Source organism: Manduca sexta, chromosome 21 (genome assembly GCF_014839805.1).
Source record: "Manduca sexta isolate Smith_Timp_Sample1 chromosome 21, JHU_Msex_v1.0, whole genome shotgun sequence".
Taxonomy (NCBI): Eukaryota; Metazoa; Arthropoda; class Insecta; order Lepidoptera; family Sphingidae; genus Manduca; species Manduca sexta.
Genome location: NC_051135.1, coordinates 11,647,431 through 11,666,894, shown reverse-complemented (window position 1 = coordinate 11,666,894; position 19,464 = coordinate 11,647,431). Strand labels below are relative to the sequence as shown.

Genomic DNA, 19,464 nt, shown 5'->3' with positions numbered 1-19,464 from the left:
GGGATAACGCACTCCAAACATTACAACTTAGCACAAGAGATTATAAAATTCTTACAAACAAGATATAATGAAAAGTCTATTTTTAATGAAGACTGTAAAAATTGCGAATTCAAAAATGCTAATTTTTTTTGTTTGTTACGGCTGTAATAGATTACATGGAGGGCAACACTAACTTGATGGTAATGATCCGTTCGCCCTGTCCCTTGCTCTGCTTGTCGACTTCGATGTGCGCGCCGGTGGCGGAGCGGATGGCGTTGATGTTGCTGCCCGCGCGACCGATCACACGCGATATGGCGTGCGATGCCACTGACACCTTCTTGCACCTGTAATATTAATCATTATATTGTAATCGGGATCAGTTTGTGTATATTGCCTGGTTCTAATAGGCTGGCATAATCGTGGCGACTGACGAGGGATAGTAGTCTCTCGTCAGTCGAATGTATTGACATTGGACGACACTCGACATCTCATCCCGGCTTCAGGTTATACTGGATCTATTATTATTCTGACAGTAAACTTACCCAGACTCGAGGAGAGAAGTGGTCTGCACGCTGGATTTGCGCACGACCTCCTTCCAGCCTTCATCGCGTCGGCCGCCCACGCAGCCTCCCTTGGGCGAGGTACTCTTGCCTTCCAGCTCCCACCTAAAGTACAAATAATAATCGTGAAATGTTACCAGTGGATTATTTTGTCTCAAATGATTGACTTTTTAAAATTTAATATATAAATATTTATAGTTGCAAAGATACTACATCTTAGATTATTGACATGATTGTAAATTCACAAATTCTATTATCGAAATCTGCATAATGTTGAAATATTAAAAGTTTAATTATTTTCATTCTAATTTCTAATACAGTAAGAACTATTAACGAATTATTTTTTTATATGTTGATATAAATGTACATTGTTAGAAGTGAAACTTACATCATAACTTATACACTACATACAAATCAATGTCAATGTATCATGCAAAATAAAATAATAAAAAAAAAAAACAAAAAAGTGCAACAATGTTCAGGGCATACATGCAACGCTCTAACAATATTAACGTGAGGACATTCGACGTTGACAATGATTTCGTATCGGAGATTACTACGAGTCTTTGACGTTAACAGACGTCAAGCCAACGAATAATGCATATTAAACGCATGTAAGGCGTTACGTTATTGAACGTCCTCACACATTACTCGTTGACTTCGGGCTGTCGTTCACTGATAGATGCGAGGCAGTTTAAAACACAAAAAAAAAAATGCAGGCAAATTGAGAACCTCCTCCTTTTTTTGAAGTCGGTTAATTATTAATGTTAGCGTTCGTATTTTAATAATACTGTAGTAGACATACAATATTAACGAAATATGAACGTTAAGCTTATTGATACAAGATTTAAAACAGTCCTGACACCCCCCATTGAATCGGTGAACACCAAGCCAATAACGTTATGGTAAACGTAAAAAACTCATAGTAACGTGTCTGTGCGTGAATGGGCGCGTTCCCAACTTACTGGTGGCTGATGTTGGTCTTTTTATTTTTGTCCATAGTCTCTGTGTCTGTGTCCACATTGTGCCTAGTGGATTCGAACACTTGGCTCTTTCTAGAATTATTGCCGTATTTAACGTTCTGTACTGTTAAACTCTTAGGGCTTTCCTCTTCCGGTTTTCTGCAAGAACAATACATATCACCTTAAACCCCCCTATTAAAACGTCCTCTTGTAATAAATTAAAATATAATAAGCGGTTTATATACCACGCAACACTAACATGCAAGCTATCGTCAAGTAATAACCCACACAGCATACAGGTAGCTTGTATACAACACTGTTGATTCGTTCTCTCGCCTTATTCACTCGGATTCCAGCACATTTGATTTATAACTATTTGTGTTGATATTTTGTATGGAAAATAAAATTATATAGACTTAAATTATTTAGATATAATTATGTCATGACCGAATATGGCGAGTGAGCAAATCATAGCCTTGTATAATATACAGCAAATTATAATTTCCATAAAATCAAATAAATGACTTCATAATTATTTACCAAAGATTAACAGTTATTGTTTATTATAGTACTTAACGTAATACTTTGGCTTTATATTAACATGCCAATATTTTATCTTGAATAAAAATTTGGCACATTTACCTATGTTCGTTAATCAGTTTAAAATTTCAGATTTTTTGAATTGATTGTTGATCGAATACACAAACTTTGGCAAATAATTAACAACTTTTGATCACGCAAATATCAACGCAATAGGAGATTAACACGCACGACCGTTACTGTAGCCCGGTGGTTATATTTGAAAGGGTAATATGAAATTAAAATAATGCTTAAATTTAAAGTCTGAAATAGTAGGAAATAATTATGGATTTAAAAAAATCTTGATGTTTTCTTGAAACCATTTCGAAGGAAATATGAAATGGGAATATGACTATGTAATAATATTGAATAGAATGTATTGGATCTAACATCTCAGAATAACAAGGACAGTGGAGTACCATTCAGTATTTTTTTCGAGGCCCTTATGCAAAAAACAAGGGTGGCTGAGCTGCCATTACCTCTCGTCATTCAGTAAAGAACTAGGTTACAATGAGACAATGTTTCCGCGTGGGATTACGCTTTTTCAATAACTTTAGGGCGGCGTATTGAGATCGTGCGCAGTAATCGTTAACAGCGGCAATACATAGACAGCTTGAACTTACTACCAGCCTTTTTAACAACGATTGCAAAACTTAGTTTCTTCACTATATTATCATAGACTTTGTGAGAACTGTGTTTAATTCGAGCAGGTGAAATAAACTGATTACTCTTTGTTGGTAAGGACTACTACAACATCGATGTAAGATACGCTCAATTTAAAGATAACCTTTGTCACTTCACTAGCCCTTTACTATTCCAGTTTCCTTTACTTTTTGATCTTAATATTGGCGCCACTCATGACTAACTTCAGGCAATTGCGCGTAGTGTTATAACTCAAGCTGCCTTTGTATAACCGCTATATTAAGCTGGGCACTACACTATAAACAATTTGGCCAAACAAGTCTTTTAGGTATGTAGATTTTAGTTGGATTTATAAAGGGGAAACATATTTTGTCGACCCAATTGTGTTTATCGACATTGTATAGAGAACGGGACAGGACGACAGAGGATTTTAACGATGATCATTAATTGATGCGTTTATTATTGCTCTATAATAGCTTTGGATGCTTAATTGGTTCAATTAAAGATTTTATTTCGCCAAAAATCCTTTGCATTCCTTCATTGGGTATTGTTCGTCGACTAACTATATACACAAACATCTTGCAAATTGTTCAGCTACTAGTTTGTTAGTGTACTGACTTGTCCTTCTTGTCGGGCTGGCGGCGTTCCGGAGGCGGCGCAGGTTTGGCTGGCGTGGCGGGGGGAGACGCGGGCGCCACGTTCTCCTTCTCCTGCTTCTTGTCCGGCTTCGGAGTGCTCTCGCGCTCCGTTTTCGTCTCTAGTTTCGGTTTGGTCTGAGAAAGGTGTTGAGTTGTTAGTAATGCCGGTCATAAGGGGACCGATCAGTTGCTAGTGACGGCAGGTCTTAGGGGAAACGTTATGGCCTAAGAGTGTCATCACAAGGTGTAGGAGAATGCCTTTAGGCGCCCGAGTAGCTAAATTAGACATTGTATATTAGATACGTATTAATGTATACACAGTTATACAATGTTACATGTACTAACATTTCATTATTTATTGCAGCAAATTGGGAAAACCAGTCGGATGCTTTTTAGACATGAAAAAATGAAACACTACACTTATAAAACCAGGTTCTCAAAACCATAATAAGTTACGAATCAAACTGTTGGTAGCGATCTGAACGGGAACTCTATTATTGTCTGTTGGAAGCTACTCACTTTGTCTGGTTGTTTCTTGGCGGCGGCGGTTTGCTGAGGCGCGTTTTTCTCCTCTTTCTTCTTCTTTTTGCTCTTGGTGGTCTGAGCTGGTGGCGCTTTCACGTCCGAGGAAGAGCATGAGCCCTGTACAATACACATTAAAATATGGGATGCAAACGAGATCTCATCAGAGTCGTCAACAATACAACTTTTAATCCTTTTGTTTACAAACTAAAGACACACAACCCATTCTTATTATGTGGGTTGAAGAGTTTAGTTGATTCAAGTTTTATTGGCTATCCACTAAGCTCTTTATATCTATTCCATCAACAGAGTAGTATGATTTGTTTGGGTAGTGACGTACCTGCGAGTTGGCATCGATGCCGGAGTCGCCCTCCTCCTTGGCGGCGGGCTCGTCGTCCCCCTCGCCGCCCTCCGAGCACTCGCCCAGGTTCCGCTCGCAGAACATCGAGTTCTTGTCGTTCTCCTGCTGCTGCTTGCGCCTTTCCTCCTGGATAACATTAAAAATTCATTTCATTTGTTATTGGGTGTCTTTTTTTCATAAATTATGAGAATATTGCTTTAAGCGTACAAAGCAATGCTTGGTAGATATAACTGATATATCTGTCACTTATAATTCCGGTCATATCAAAATTAGTATTGTTTTGCATTGTGCCTCTAGTATTGTCGCAACATGTCTTCATAAATACATGCGACAGACACCCGGTGCATCAAAACCATTATGTATATGTGTTGGCATATACCTTTTTCTCCATCTTCTTCTTCTTCTTGCGCTCGCGGCGTCGTGCAGCGGCCTGGCGGCGCGACTCCTCGCGGCAGCGCTCGGCGTCGAGTTCCTCGAGGAGGATGGTGGCGTTCTGGTTGGCGCGCGCCGCCTGCGTCTCCTTGGCCGCGCGGATCACGCGCACGCACTCCTGGCACTTCTCCAGCAGCTCCTTGTCAGAGATCGTGCAGATGTACCTGACGACAACACATATGTTTCCATCAAACAACTGACGCAGTTGAAACATTGCTTAGAGCAGTCGACAATTATAATATCACCACATAAGACTCAGGGAAGGGTAAATATCTAGCTTGAAAAAAAAACGAATTTAAAAAAAATAAAGAAAATAAACAAAATACCTTGTCATCTCTTGGTCTGAGGGGAATTGCGTGACGACACCGACCATCCATTTGACCACTTTAGTATGGCCTTTACGGAAGGCCGCCATCAGGCATGAGACCTATAAACAAAAATATACAAAATATTTACATTTCGACACAACATGAACATGAAGATAGATGAGTGTAACCGAAAGCTCAAAATCCTTCACGATGCTATAAAATTTCATCTAAGTCAATTATCTAAAGCTGGCGCGTACAACTTATTGACATGTTCCGCGTGCGTAGTGTCTGTAAATACACTTCAGTCTTTATAGTGATGCAATGTTCACTTATTATCAAGTCTGCCCGTCAAATTACTATATATTTTTTTAACATACTATGTAAAATTTTATTGATGTGAGTACTGTGAACGTGACGGTTTAGTTAACCAACCGATAACATTTGTGTTGTATCCTAGTGTGGCGTACCTTTCTATTGTCCTGCGAGTCGATGTCGGCGCGCGCTGCGTAGAGCATCTCTACGACGGCGAGGTGGCCGCCGTTGGCCGCCAGCCACAGCGGGGAGTTGCCTTTCTTGTTTTTCACTTCCACCGCCGCTCGCCTGTAAACAAGTTTGTTTTTAATAATTATGTTTCGTGACATACTCACATACATGGGAGATCTGTATAAGTCTGGTAGTACAGAAAGAGAGTACATCATCTTTCAAATTTGCCAATTGACTAAAGACCCGTTGCGTAATTTACGCGCCATTTAAATGACAAATAAGATATCTGCATGTATCAGATGATATTTCGAGTAGTGAGTATTGTGTTACCTCTGCAGCAGCAGCTCGACGAACTTGGTGTGCCCCTTGTCAGCGGCGATGGTGAGTGCCGTATCACGCGAGGAGGGCACGGGCGGCGCGTTCACATCGGCGCCCTTGTCGAGTAGGACGCGGCCCACTTCCACGTAGCCGCCGCTCGCCGCCTCCATCAGCGGCGTGAGGCCGGTCTTGGCGCGGTGCTCCACGTTTGCCTTACGGTCCAGCAGCAGGCTGACCACCTCGTGACGACCTGACACACACAAGTGTTGTTACAATAGAAAATTATTTCGACTTTCAAATAACTTCATGCAATGCACGGAAATTATGAATAGGGAAAAGTTATTCAAAATACGGCAGCTTTTATCTGTCAAGTTCAATAAACGCAAGTGAGTGTTTACCTTGGAAGCAGGCGAGTGTGAGGGCGGTGTTGCGGTTGGTCTCGATCTGCGCGTTGATGTCGGAGCCGCAGTCGAGCAGCAGTCGCACGGCGGCCGTGTGACCGTTCATCGCGGCCAGCATCAGCGGCGAGATGCCTAGCTTCGAGCCCGTGCGCGAGTTTATCTCCGCCTGTGCCATTGTTTTTTAGTTAATTTTCTGTACACATCTACATCATTTCTACATGACACATATTTCGCGACGTAAGTAGTTATATCATATATTAGTACCATTATCCGCAGAAAACTGAACTGATTTCAGCTTTACTAGGTTTCTTAGTAAATAAGATTTACGCATAATCAAACCTATAAATCATATTTTTCTGGTATAATTACCTGATGTGTAAGCAGCAGACGTATGATATTGACATATCCGCCGGATGCGGCGAGCGAGAGCGGGGTGTAGTCGGACACGTTGCGGTGCTCCTTGTTGGCGCCACGGCTGAGGATCAGCTCCACCACCTCGTACCGGCCGCCGCTGCACGCGAGCGACAGCGGCGTGTCCTTGGTGCGCTCCGACTGCGCCTCGATGTCCGCGCCATGGTTCAACAGGATCTCCACGATCTTCTCGTGGCCGGCGGTCGCGGCCAGTATGAGCGGTGTGAAGCCTTTCTTGTCGCGGTGCTCTGTGGAAATAGTTACTCGATAAACATCAAATTTATTTATTTATTCTGCCTTATAAAATTTTCGAGTATTATGAAATATACCATTCAGTGCACTGGGATGCGGGGTGATATATTATTATTCCGAACATCCTCTGCAATTCGATATAGCTGTATGGTCAATATAGAATTGCAGAGGTATAGTTAATTGTGTTGCGTATAAATGGTATTATAGTGTACCTATATCGGCGCCCCGTGAGAGCAGCAGCTCGACGAGGTCCTCGTGTCCGCCGGCGCAGGCGAGCGTGAGCGCGGTGTCGTGGTTGGAGTCGGTCTCGCCGTCGACGTCCATGGCGCAGTAGGCGGCGGGCGCGGGCTGCGGCGGCGCGGCGGCCAGCGCCTCCGAGGCCGCGCCGCGCGCCGCGCCGCCGCCGCCCGCCCCGCGCTCGCCCCGCTCGCGACCCAGGCCCGCGAAACGGTTCTGCAACACACACGCACATCTCCATTACACTTCTACACATGCTACAAACAGAACGGTAGCTTGATCCAACTCATGGTCAGCTCTTGTACACCTTCTGAGATAAGACAGCATATTTCTCTCTCTTTATGCGTTTATATAGCAATCACCCAAATAATGGTAACTTCTTTTTAAACTTGGATGTATATTTGTTAATATGTCTATTTACCTTCTTCTTGGCGGCGTTGGCGGTGTTGTTGTGGTGGTGCTGGTGGTCGCGCTTGGCGTGCGGCTGCGGTTGCGGTTGGGGTTGGGGCTGCGGTTGCGGCGGCGGTTGCTGCTGGCCCGCCTGGGGCATTGTCGGCTGCGGGGCCTGCGTCGCTACCGTGTGCGGACCGCCGAACGTCGCCGATCTGGTAACAAATTAAATCATAACATATGCAGGAATTTTTCATCTCTATGAACACCATAATTATTATTCTATGCTCCATACGCAAAACATATGCTTAATTCAACAAAATCTATAAAAATATATTAACCAAGAGCTGAATGAAAGTAATTTCTAAAATAGTTAATAATCAGAGAACCATAAAATGTTATGAATCGCTATGAAAAACTATGTGATTTTTCCCGCACGATATAGTGCCCACATGGAACCAGTCATCTTGAATAATGTAACCTCAATATAATGAAATATCAATACACATTTCTTTTACAGTCAATGATACTACATTAATAGGTTTTTATGTATTATTATAATCAAGTAACTTGTAGCTTTACTAAATAAAAGAAGGATGACGCAAATCGGCACATTATTCTCAGAGTAATCAGTGGAAATACGTTAAAAAGACATAGAAACACACGAATTGATTACTGTAGTGTATAGATAATAAATATAGACACGCGTACTGGTGGGACGTACGGGAGTAGGGAGAGCGGGGAGCGACAGCTCGCCGCTCACTTCCCGCCCGGCCGCCGCGCGAGTAGCAGTGTCATTGATTGCATCGGAATTGTTTTATTAAGTGCCCACAAACTAAACATAACAATTACCTCCTCCTTTTGTTGTGAGTCAGTTAATAAATTGGTGTTGAGATAATATACCTGAAGTCGTCGTAAGGCAGCGTGGGTGGCGGCAGAGCGAAGTGCGGCTGCATGTCCTGCTGCGGGTGCTGCGGATGCTGCGGGTGCTGCGCGTGCGCCGCGTGCGGCAGCGGCTCCGCCTCGCCCTCCAGCGCGCCCGTCGGCGACGAGCACACGCGGTATTGACAACCGTTGCCCACCTGCGACAACTGCGGTTTACAACACATTCACACAAACGAAACATTATTATGGTCTGGATAATTTAAATCAACGCTTTTATGGATAACAATGCAAGTTAAATGAAACCTATCTGATCCATTAAAATATCCCGAAAATCTCGACTCGTAAGTCGATGTCGTTTAATTTCGATGTTTGTGATTGATCGAGAAATCAATGCGTTAGTCACCGTATCGTATTTCTTTGCTACATTCTAAACACACAGATTGGTAACGTAGATGAATTCTGGCAAACAATGAACATGTCGTATAACTGTCAATTAATGAATGAATAATTTATGTATTTTATTTTTTATTTATATTATATAGGTTTATACTTCAGCCTTGTAATTAATAAATATTTAGTATATATTTGTTGATTACCGTGAGGTCGACATGGTGGTGGTGATGGTGATGATGGTGGTGGTGGTCCTGGCGCGGCCAGTCGGCGGCGAGCGCCTGCTCGGCGGCGGCCAGTAAGCGGCGCGTGTGACACTCGTCGCCCTCCTGCTCGCCCGCGCCCTCCACCTCCGCGGCGCCCTCCGCCTCACCCTCGCCCTCGCACTTGGTCGAGAGGATCTCGTGGGATTTCTGCTGCATTACCTATAGTTGATACTTACCATTATTTAAAATGCTTTAATTACGTATACATAATTATATGAATTGAGTTAAAACATAATATGATGATCCACATTGGCATCTCAAAAATAAACGAAACAAGAAAATGTATCTAGATCAGATATTTTTAGAATTCAATGCATGATCAAAACGCTTCTTGTATTTGTTATCTGGTGATAAGTTGGTAGTGTGGAGTACTGGCCTGCAGCACGAGCGAGCGCAGTTCGTTGGGCGGCAGCGCGACGAGCGAGGGCACCTCCCGCTGCAGGTAGGCGAGCACGGCGCCGAGCTCCCGCGCCTCCGCCGCGCTCGCGCTGCTGTCCTCCGCCGCCTGCACGCACACACAACTTATATCATACAGGACCGACACATCGTTGGTTAAATTGCAATTTTGATATTTATAAGGATAGAACAGTATGGATTTGGCAAGTTATCATAGTCTCTCAAATTGTGTTACCGCAATTAAAAATCGAAAATGTTTCATTGCAGAAATGTGTTATGATATATCTTATTAACAATGCACATTAATTGCTATCACTTGATCAATCAATAGTAATTCACAGTGTGTCTTACCGGTGCAACCACATAGTTCTCAGGCCTCTGAAGGTCCTGCACGTATTGTTGTTGCTGCTGCTGCTGTTGTTGTTGCTGTTTCTTTTGTTGCTGCTGTTGTTGCTGGTGTTGCTGCTGTTGCTGTTGCTGCACCGCTAGCTGCTGAAGTTGCTGTTGCTGCAACTCTTGGAGTTGGTGCTGTAGATTATAACAGTTTTTAGTTACGCAGTTTGTTAATTGGACAAATGAATAATATTTTTTCATACATATCAATTCAAAACTTAACAACATGAATTTGAATGAACCTACTTATTACTTAATATTAAGAATGTTTTCAAATGATAATACAGTGTAAAATATCCTAATGTCAGTATACCTAAAATTAAATATCTAGTAATATTTTTAAAAACATGAATACAACAATGATTACAATAGTCAACTACACGACATTGTACTCATACAGCAATATAAACTCTACCCCGCAAGCAACAGAGTCGATTACCGCGACGGCGCCCACTTCGCCGATATGCTGCCCGAGCCGCTGCAACGCATCCAGCAACAAGAACTTGCAACCGAATTTGGCACACTTGCGAAACACTTTCGCTCGGGGTCGGTCTTGTATTGAAGTGGTCTATAACGTGTATTATGTTGCAACAACGGCGTATCTTTCAGTCGTACCATATACAAATCAATATATCTGATGCATTAAACAATATATTTTTGATGGTAAATAACTTTTAGGAGAGTTGTGCCATTATCATTTACTATATATATACTATTCACACTATCACAGTTGCAGGTACTGGAACGTATGCAGTCAATTGGAAGCCGATATTAGCCGCATTTCTAGATGTTAGATTTAAAATAAATTAACCTTTTCCATTTAGTTGCTAGTTAATTTGACAGACTAAATGAGGTCAATAACAGCTAATTCAATAAACAAACCTAATCATTTTAGATTAATCCTAGAAATAGATCTATCAAAATTAGTCTCCTGTGAGCATGTTAAAACCACATTGATTGGTATTTTTTCACTGTTGACTTAAGGTTATAACTGATCAGTTCATAGAAATAGTAAATTAAAAAGGCGACGAACCCTGAATATATGAAAAAGCCCCTTACCTGGTTGAGGTTGGTAGCGAGCTGCTGCACTGGGAACAATTGTTGCGGGGGCGGGTACGGCGGCGTGGTCGGCGAGTGGATCGTCGTCACGCCTGCAACACACACCTTTACATTACCAACATGCCTGTATACATATTGAGTTTAGATATATTTCTACCCTTTACAATTGAAAAAAAAAAAAAAAATTGATGATCACAAACACCATGATTCCAGTGGTGTTTGTGTGTCTGCAACGAAATACGTGGAGAATATAATCTTGAGACGAAATCTAATTCAGTTTAACAGTTGCCGTCCATTGTTGTTATAGCGGAAAATATAATCTTATAAAAAATCTAAATGAAAATATCATTTCCATTTATATCCAAGTCTTTCAAGTATAAAGGGAGAAATTTTATTCACAATTTATATTAAAAAAGCAATGTCACATTTATTCAATGTCTGAATGAATTAAATAAAATCATAAACATTTACAAATAATTGATACTAAAATTAACATACATTTTACGTTAATTAATTACAAAGTAGGTAAACAAAAAAAGCTATTATCTCAATGACTACAAGACACATTTTTGTCCTAGAGCTAGAAAAAAAAACATACACAATTTACTATTGACAACATAACTCATATTTAGTTAATTATCAACTATAGATGGACATGGATATGGTTGCATTAAAGAAGACAAGTATGACATATTTTAGTAAAAAAATATTACGCTAACACATAAGGGAATGAAGCAAACAAGTGCACAAACATTCACTCTTTTACCAATAAACGTCAATAATCAGCTTTAACTAGTCAGTGCATTGTCCCTTTCTCTACTTTAGACATTCAACTTGACTTCAGTTGAATTAGTCACTATGGGTTAAACGACAATGTTCTAAACATTACTAAAAATCCACGCATTCTATGAACGTGATATGAATACAAAAAACACGGATAGAACTGAAGCCAGATTGAAATAGTTTGGAAACGCAAAACACTGATTTGAGGTGTAGTAGTATTAATATTTATATACCATACATTTTAAATATTAATACTACTACACCTCAATTAGTTCAACTATTCAAAAACGTTTATCGACAAAGCCCTCGGGTTACGTGACGGGGCATGTTAATGACAGCGGGATGGGCGTGAACGTTAACGTGCGCGTTATGGGCGTGTCGCACTTGCCTTGAGCGCAGAACTGAAGGTCCAGAGCGTGCAGCGCCGAAGTGGCGAGCGTCGGTGGACCTTTGTACAACAACAGCCATTTTTAGACCGGATATTGTAACTATCTATCTAGACGTTTTATTTATGTAAACTAATTATCGATAAAAATCAACAATGAATTCACTTGATGTTTTTGTTGTAAAGCTTCTTTCTATTTTTTTATTTTATTTATCTATTATCGATTATTAATTATAATACTATTATGAAATTGTATAAATATGTCTAACATAATATACTTTAATCGTTTTACTAAAGTTAGTCTTAATAAAATAAACTCCACTAACCTGAAGGGTCGGCTAATTCGAGCGAGAGATTCCTGTCAGTTTCTGGCAGTTGTTCGTTTCGCTGTTGGTTCGCGATCGCCTCCACCCTCTGCAATGACGACGCGTTAACATCCTCATAACGGTACACCTTAAAACCTCATTTAGTCGCTCAATTATTGCTAGCAATAATCGTACGCGATTATTGCTTTAAAAAGTTACTAAGTATGAACATGCATAATGGCGCCGCAATTCTCGCGCGCGTTGACATATATATACGAGTCATTTGACATATAGATATTCAAAAAACAAATATTGCTAGCAATGACTGCTTCATCTAAATGAGACTTAACACTTGTATACTTAGCAATACAAGACGCCCAACATGTATGGCAACATTGCACTACAATGCATATATACTGAAACATAATTTTACTTGATGTACCTGTTATGCATACTAGATGGCAAGCTGTTCTGCATTGTTATTCAACATGTTGCGCCACAATCATTGCGTAGTGATACAAGCATATTAAAAAATAATATTTAATCTATGTTTGTCTTATTAACATATGAGAATATTTTTGTAAGAGTTTATGCATGGCTGTCTCCAAAACAAGCCATATACAGGTTGTATTAAAAAGAAGGTTCAATATTTACACCATACAAAAGTAGAATTAAACCTAACTTTTTTGCTTAGTTGAAACTAATTAGTATCCAAATATTCGCGTCATTCATTTAAAAGGCTAATCAAGTTATGAATGTCGAAGTTTATTACTACTTGGCACAGTAGAAGTGCTAATATTAAATGAAATTAATGTGTTATCATCATCAAGTAAATATCATCTGAGGTGCAATAATTTTATACTTCATATTATATTTTAAATACAGAATTACAACATAATACATTTGCTAACACTAATTCAAAACGAGTACATGTACAATTCGTTTACATTAAATTTACTAATGTTAAAGCTTGTAAAAATTTTCTTATATGACTTTAGAATATAATAATAGTAATATTATGAGTAAATATTTGAATCACTGAATATAATTTTCCATTTTAGATACAAACAATTATATGAGCTGTTCTTATGAGATTTGAACCCTCTTTTTTGTAACAACCTGTGTAGGCTAATCACGTACTTATTATCCTATTGGTTCGCTTTCTGATGGGAGGCAATTACTGTAGTTTAATCCTAATAATTTATATAGCGTCTTTGTTTTATACATATTTGTAAGAGAATAAAATTTTTAATCATTTGCAAATCGACAAATTCCTGTGCTGTATAATATAAATTATTACAATTATTTGTCTATTACCCATATGGTTACAACCATGTTGTATAAGTGTATTTGAAATATTTTTTTCTCTATTGATTTGTCGTTTTGCTCATGAACATTTCATCATGCTTCAAAATGTCTTTGGGAGGTCGTTAGAAGACGAAATTCTTTTAGGTCTTGTTCTTACGCGAATCGCTGTCTACCGTACGAGCCGTAAAGGAAGAGATTGAAGAATAGGTCAGTTATAAAGCAATTAGTTTCGGAAAATAGCCGCCACCGATTTTCTTTATTTTATTGTTGGTCTAGCAGAAACAATTCTGTACGTATGCAGTAAGTAATTTCAGCAGTCTCATCATATTGACCATCACATATTTCAGACTTAATTGGCCATGTCAGGTTGCCTCAAAGAACCAATTAGAAAGGCTCGTACTTCAAAGCGATTCTCGTGAGAGACAAGTACAATGCGTAGCAATTATTATCCAAAATGTATAAATTACGTCATCCAGTTAGTATCATAACAACCATCACCATCAACAACGTAACTAATAGATCGATTTCATTATTTATTGAATGAAAACTCACATTGGGTTTATATTTATTGTGGCATTTAATTTTATTTTTCTTGTTAGCATCCTTCCAGGTAAAGCCGGGGGGCAGTGATACCTTAGCCAAGGCGTGCTGGCATATCTACACCGTGGGAAGCAAGCACATACAAATGATAAATGACATTGTGAAAGCCAAGATAATTAGAACATGATGGATGGTTAATATATGACAAATTGAGAAGCAAATGAATCGTTTGTACAACATATTCACACATTATGTAAGCAGAGTTGTGTACACCAACTATATATCCCAATTAAATATTGTGAGATTTGTTTCTGGAAAGATCTATTGGCTATGTCTTATTGTGAAGTAGCATTTCACAGTGTAGGTTACAACAACTGAAACATCCTGTCATTTGCTCATGTATTAGTCATTACAAAGCGAACTTAGCACAGCTGGATACCGACAGGTACAGATAGATAGGGTTCGTCATCGTTCATCTAGGTGTCTCCAAATATAAGCCCGTAACCAATTTACTAGTTTGTATGAACATAAAATTGCGGTTTTCAGATAGTAGACTAATTTTAATTGAACTCTATTAGCAAGTCCATTTGGCACAGTTCAGCTTCAACTCACACGACTCGTATGTTGTTTGCCATCTCCATCGCAAGTAAATAATACACCGGCGGTTGATAATAAGGTGCAAGTTTGTCTGCCAATAACGGACTAGCTTTTTCCTAAATTAATCTTATTATTATTTACTATTGATCTAATGGATACGTACGGCGAGACTTAAGTGTATGAAACAGTAAGGATCGTGTGGGTTTATAGTGTAGATATGGATGTACTCACGTGGTCGTCGAGTATGTCCGGCGGCGGAGGCAAGTGGTGGTCGGAGTGGGGAGGCGCGGCGCGCTGCTTGCGCGGGCACTTGTGTTTGGCGGGCGTGGGGCCGCCCGGCGGCGAGCCCGCGGCGGTGGGCTGCGGCCCGGCGGGCGCGGCGGCCGGCGCGGCCGGGGCCGGCGGGGAGGGGGGCGCCGGAGGGGCCAGCAGCGCACCGAGGCCCGGCGGCGGGGCCACCGCGCCGCTCGTCGGCACTGCGCCGCCCTGTTTCTTGCGACCGGCGCCACGCTCTGTGTACCAACAAATAAATGCTTAATACACGAACATGAACACAGCAAAACCGATTACCCTCATAATATCAAATAACAACTGAAATTGGGCATTACCACAATAAAGTAAAATTTTGAAAATTTACCTTCTAGGTAGACCTTGGCGAAGTTGGCGGGGAGGTCGGCGGGCAGTGCTTGGTGCGCGGGGTGCTGCGCGTGCGGGTGCTGGTGTGGCGGCACGGGCGGCATGGCGGGCGGCATGGCGGGCAGCGCGTGCGGGAGCGCGTGCGAGAGCGCGTGCGCGGGCAGCAGTGCGCGCGCACCGGGTGCGCCGGGCGCGGCGGCGTGCGCGAGCCCCAGCGCCGCCGCTTGCGCCGCACTCAACCCGCTGCTCTCCTCCGTCGACACAGTGTTACCTAAATAAACAAATTACCAGTGCTCTCAAAAATTGACAAAACAAATTTTTCATGGACACATTGCAATACACATAGAAGAAATAATAATTTATCCCTTTACTGAAAAACTTACCTCTAGGCAGCATGACAGAATGCGGGTAATCGAGCAGCAGCTGCACGACGGCGGTGTGCCCGCCCTTGGCCGCCTCGATGAGCATGGTGGAGTTGTCCTTCAGCTTACGGAAAGGGTCCGCCTCGCACGCCAGCAGAAACTTGACCACGTCTACGTGACCGCCGGCGCAGGCTAGCGACAGCGGCGTATGGTCGCCGTTAGCCGTCATGCGGTTTACATCGGCGCCCTACAACAGAATGATGGGTTTCTATGTTAAAGACTTGTCCTCTCATATGTGATGAAAAATCCCGATTCTTTTTTGTTGTATCGTTAGTACAATCTTCTATTATATACACACCAAAAATAATAATTGTGAATAGACATGATGAGTGTAGCAGTACCTTCCCGACGAGGAACTGCACGGTGCAGAGGTGTCCGGCGCGACAAGCCTTCATGAGCGGCGTGCGTCCGCCCTCGCTCTCGTGCTCGAGCTGCGCGCCGGCCCGCAGCAGCAGGTCGGCGACGTCGGTGTGCCCGTTCTCGCACGCGTACGTGAGCGCCGTGTCGCCCGTCTGCGTCGTCGCGTGCACGTCCGCACCCGCGTTTATCAGGTACCTGATAAAGAAAATTATTACGTTAAAAAATCTAATAAATTGATTGTACGATACAAAATGTATCAATATTTCACTACGCTATAAAGCCATACGGCATTACTATGGTATAGTTGAGTTCTTAATCACTTTCGTTTGCCATCCACCTACGTTCGCTGATACTTAGCTCAAATAAGTTAATATAAAGCTTATATTTTCTCCAATAAAAATTAAATTAAACAACTCACCGCACGAGCTCAAGGTGTCCCTCCTGCGAGGCCTCCATGAGCGGCGTGGAGGCCCCGAGCTCAGCGTCTGCGCCGGCCTTGATGAGGAAGTCTGCCACCTCTAGGAAGCCGCCGCAGCAAGCCAGGGTGAGCGCCGTCTCCTGCGTCTCGTCCGTTTGCGCGTTGATCTGCGCGCCCTGGCCCAGAAGTAACGCCACCATTTCCTCGTGACCTGTTTGTAACACCGTGATGACTTAAGAAGTTGCCAAAATGTCAGTGAGAACGGATTTAAAACTTAATTAATATATTTGGCTGGAATTAAATGGCATAATTATCTTTTTAAATGGCTGAGAAGACAGTGATACTATAAAAGCAATTTTGAATATAAAGATGAATTATATTTCAAAACTTATACAGAAACCAAAACAACCTCTAAAGTACAGACTGATCAAACCAAGCAGTATCGTACCTTCCCTGGCGGCCTCCATTAGCGGGGTGTATCCCTCGTCGTTGACCTCCTCTATGTTGGCGCCGCGCTCCAACAGCAGCATCGCCAGCTCCACGTGGCCCCCGCACGCCGCCAGCGTCAGAGGGGACTCGAAGCTATCAGTCGGCATGTTCACCTGCCACATCAAGGATGGTTATACAACGTAATCAATAAGAGTTTAGGTGATAAAAAACTAATGATATGAGGTGATGTTGATTCAATCATTCCATAGATAGCAACCAATTTGGGGTTTGGGATGTAATCGCTGTATAGGGGTAAGGTTTTCGAGATGAAAGAATGTCCTGAGCCTGCTTTGCCACTGTTTATTGATTTTGTTACCCCAAGCTGGAGCCACTGTGACACTACCCACCTGCGCCCCCGAGTCGAGCAGCAGGCGCGCGACCTCGACGTGCCCGTCCATGCTGGCCTCCATGAGCGCGGTGTGCATCTCGTCGGTCTTGTGCTCGCGGTCCGCGCCGGCCGCCAGCAGGAACCGCACCATGTCGAGGTGGCCCTTGTAGCACGCCAGCGTCAGCGCGGACTCTTTGAACTCGTTCGAGTGCGTGTTGATACCGGCGCCGTGCTCCAGGAGGATCTTAGCGACGCCCACGTGACCGGCCGACGCCGCCTGCGAAGCGGATTGTGGTTTTACACAGATTATCACAATATAATCAATTAATTTGAAAGTTATTTCAGCAGCAACGAGCTCTTCCGCCTAACCAATGCCGTGACAAATAGTTGTGAATCACAAGTTCTTGGAAACAGGAATTGATTCGGCCAACGTAATTCGAAAATAATAAAAATATCGTGACATTTTTTAAACCGTTAACACTATATCCACGGAAACATGTTAACCAATGGAAATCACAGTTTTTTTTACAAATTATGTTTACATTACTTGACGACGTCCGACGTGTACTTATTTAAAATTTCACTCGATTGTTACATTTCGCTTACGGTGAGATTTACTACATTTTCGTACGTAGGTACTACGTTATCAAGTCACGCTTCAAGACAAATTTAATCCGCCGTGGCCAATACGAATACGTCATTTGAGTGACGTCGCAAGTTCAATTTAACAAAACCAATTGATTTACAATGTGAGCAAAATACAACATCATTGCTTACGAATTAATTTGAAATTTTACATCCAATTTATTGGCTTTTTACTCAATAGCGATAGTGGTCAAGACACTGGCGACATCCTATGGCATTTTATGTAGTTATTTGAAATAACTTTTTATACCTATACTGAAATGTTTCTTCCAATAAGAGCAAAGCCGCCATGATTTATTTGTAAATTTTGAAAAACCTAAAGCGACATTATGGGTTTTATATCATGGACGACGTAGCCGACCGCGTTGAAGAAATAGTATCTGACCTCCATGAGCGGCGTGTGTCCGTTCTCGTTGTGGTCCTCGACGTTGGCGCCGCTCTCGAGCAGCGCGCGCACGCACTCCTCGTGGCCGCCGGCGCATGCGTACATGAGCGGCGTGTTGCCCGAGCCGGACACCGCGTTGACGTCGGCGCCGTGTGCGATGAGCAGCCGCACGATGTCCACGTGTCCCGCGCTAGCCGCCTCCATTAGTGGCGTGCAGTCGCCCTGCGCACCCGCCCGCGCACATTTCGTATCATTGTCAATTGTGCACGCCTATCGTAGGGGATTACGTTCTCGTTGCCTTTTACAATTATTTTAACCATCCAAATATACTAACAAAAACATATTTTACTAATAAAATAAAATTTTTGTTCATTTTCAAGCGTAAAAAATCAAACAAAAATTATTTTGATTTTGTTAAATATTTTCCCAATTTATTGTTAATTGCACCAATGCCGTAGCAGAGGGCGGGCCAACATGGAAACCAATAACATTTAGCCAATAGAGCCAACATGGCCCTCCGTTTGCTACAAAAAAGGTACCATATTTTTTTAACAATAATTAAATAAAAAATTAGCAATTTTTTAATCATCTCAACAGAGCTACCCAAAACATGGCAGAACTAACCTTGATGCCGCGGTCCTCGACGCTCGCGTGCATGGCGAGCAGCACTTGAGCGAGTTCGTAGTATCCAGCCGAGCAAGCGAGGGACAGCAGCGACTCGCCCTCCTCGGTGGTCTCGTGCACGGAGCGGCCCTCGGTGAGGAGTTTCCGGACGGTGCCCACGTCGCCGTCGGAGCACGCCTCCGCCAGCGAGGGCGCGCCGTCTGCCCCCACCGACGACGCCACTGTAGGTGTTGTACCAGTCGCCGTGGACCCGCATGGCTGGCTGAAACTGTGCATACAACGTTTACCAACTATCCATTAAACAATGAACAATTACATGTAATAGCGAATAGTCAGCTAAGATCAAAGCTTCAATAATCACAGACGCCGCCGGCC

The 19,464-nt window shown here is 42.3% G+C and overlaps 1 protein-coding gene across 14 annotated transcripts in view; it reads right to left on the bottom strand.

Moving 5' to 3' along the window:
• Positions 1–19,464, bottom strand: part of LOC115440152 (ankyrin repeat domain-containing protein 17) — a 55,843-nt gene that overhangs the window by 5,873 nt on the left and 30,506 nt on the right. For 7 of the 14 annotated variants that reach the window (XM_037440880.1, XM_037440883.1, XM_037440885.1 and 4 more), the window contains 31 exons: positions 19,090–19,357; positions 18,466–18,735; positions 17,455–17,712; positions 17,067–17,220; positions 16,619–16,829; positions 16,182–16,395; positions 15,802–16,027; positions 15,420–15,689; positions 15,014–15,294; positions 14,198–14,302; positions 12,359–12,446; positions 12,036–12,095; positions 10,865–10,956; positions 9,764–9,940; positions 9,393–9,521; positions 8,957–9,175; positions 8,379–8,566; positions 7,507–7,690; positions 7,061–7,301; positions 6,555–6,844; positions 6,183–6,351; positions 5,797–6,034; positions 5,451–5,583; positions 5,002–5,102; positions 4,623–4,839; positions 4,223–4,369; positions 3,880–4,002; positions 3,341–3,495; positions 1,505–1,660; positions 522–644; positions 174–323 (listed from right to left, as the gene is read on the bottom strand). In XM_037440880.1, coding sequence (XP_037296777.1) covers positions 174–323; positions 522–644; positions 1,505–1,660; positions 3,341–3,495; positions 3,880–4,002; positions 4,223–4,369; positions 4,623–4,839; positions 5,002–5,102; positions 5,451–5,583; positions 5,797–6,034; positions 6,183–6,351; positions 6,555–6,844; positions 7,061–7,301; positions 7,507–7,690; positions 8,379–8,566; positions 8,957–9,175; positions 9,393–9,521; positions 9,764–9,940; positions 10,865–10,956; positions 12,036–12,095; positions 12,359–12,446; positions 14,198–14,302; positions 15,014–15,294; positions 15,420–15,689; positions 15,802–16,027; positions 16,182–16,395; positions 16,619–16,829; positions 17,067–17,220; positions 17,455–17,712; positions 18,466–18,735; positions 19,090–19,357 — 5,637 coding nt within the window. The remainder of the gene's footprint in view (positions 1–173; positions 324–521; positions 645–1,504; positions 1,661–3,340; positions 3,496–3,879; positions 4,003–4,222; positions 4,370–4,622; positions 4,840–5,001; positions 5,103–5,450; positions 5,584–5,796; positions 6,035–6,182; positions 6,352–6,554; positions 6,845–7,060; positions 7,302–7,506; positions 7,691–8,378; positions 8,567–8,956; positions 9,176–9,392; positions 9,522–9,763; positions 9,941–10,864; positions 10,957–12,035; positions 12,096–12,358; positions 12,447–14,197; positions 14,303–15,013; positions 15,295–15,419; positions 15,690–15,801; positions 16,028–16,181; positions 16,396–16,618; positions 16,830–17,066; positions 17,221–17,454; positions 17,713–18,465; positions 18,736–19,089; positions 19,358–19,464) is intronic. The other 7 variants (XM_037440884.1, XM_037440887.1, XM_037440890.1 and 4 more) reach the window with 7 other exon arrangements.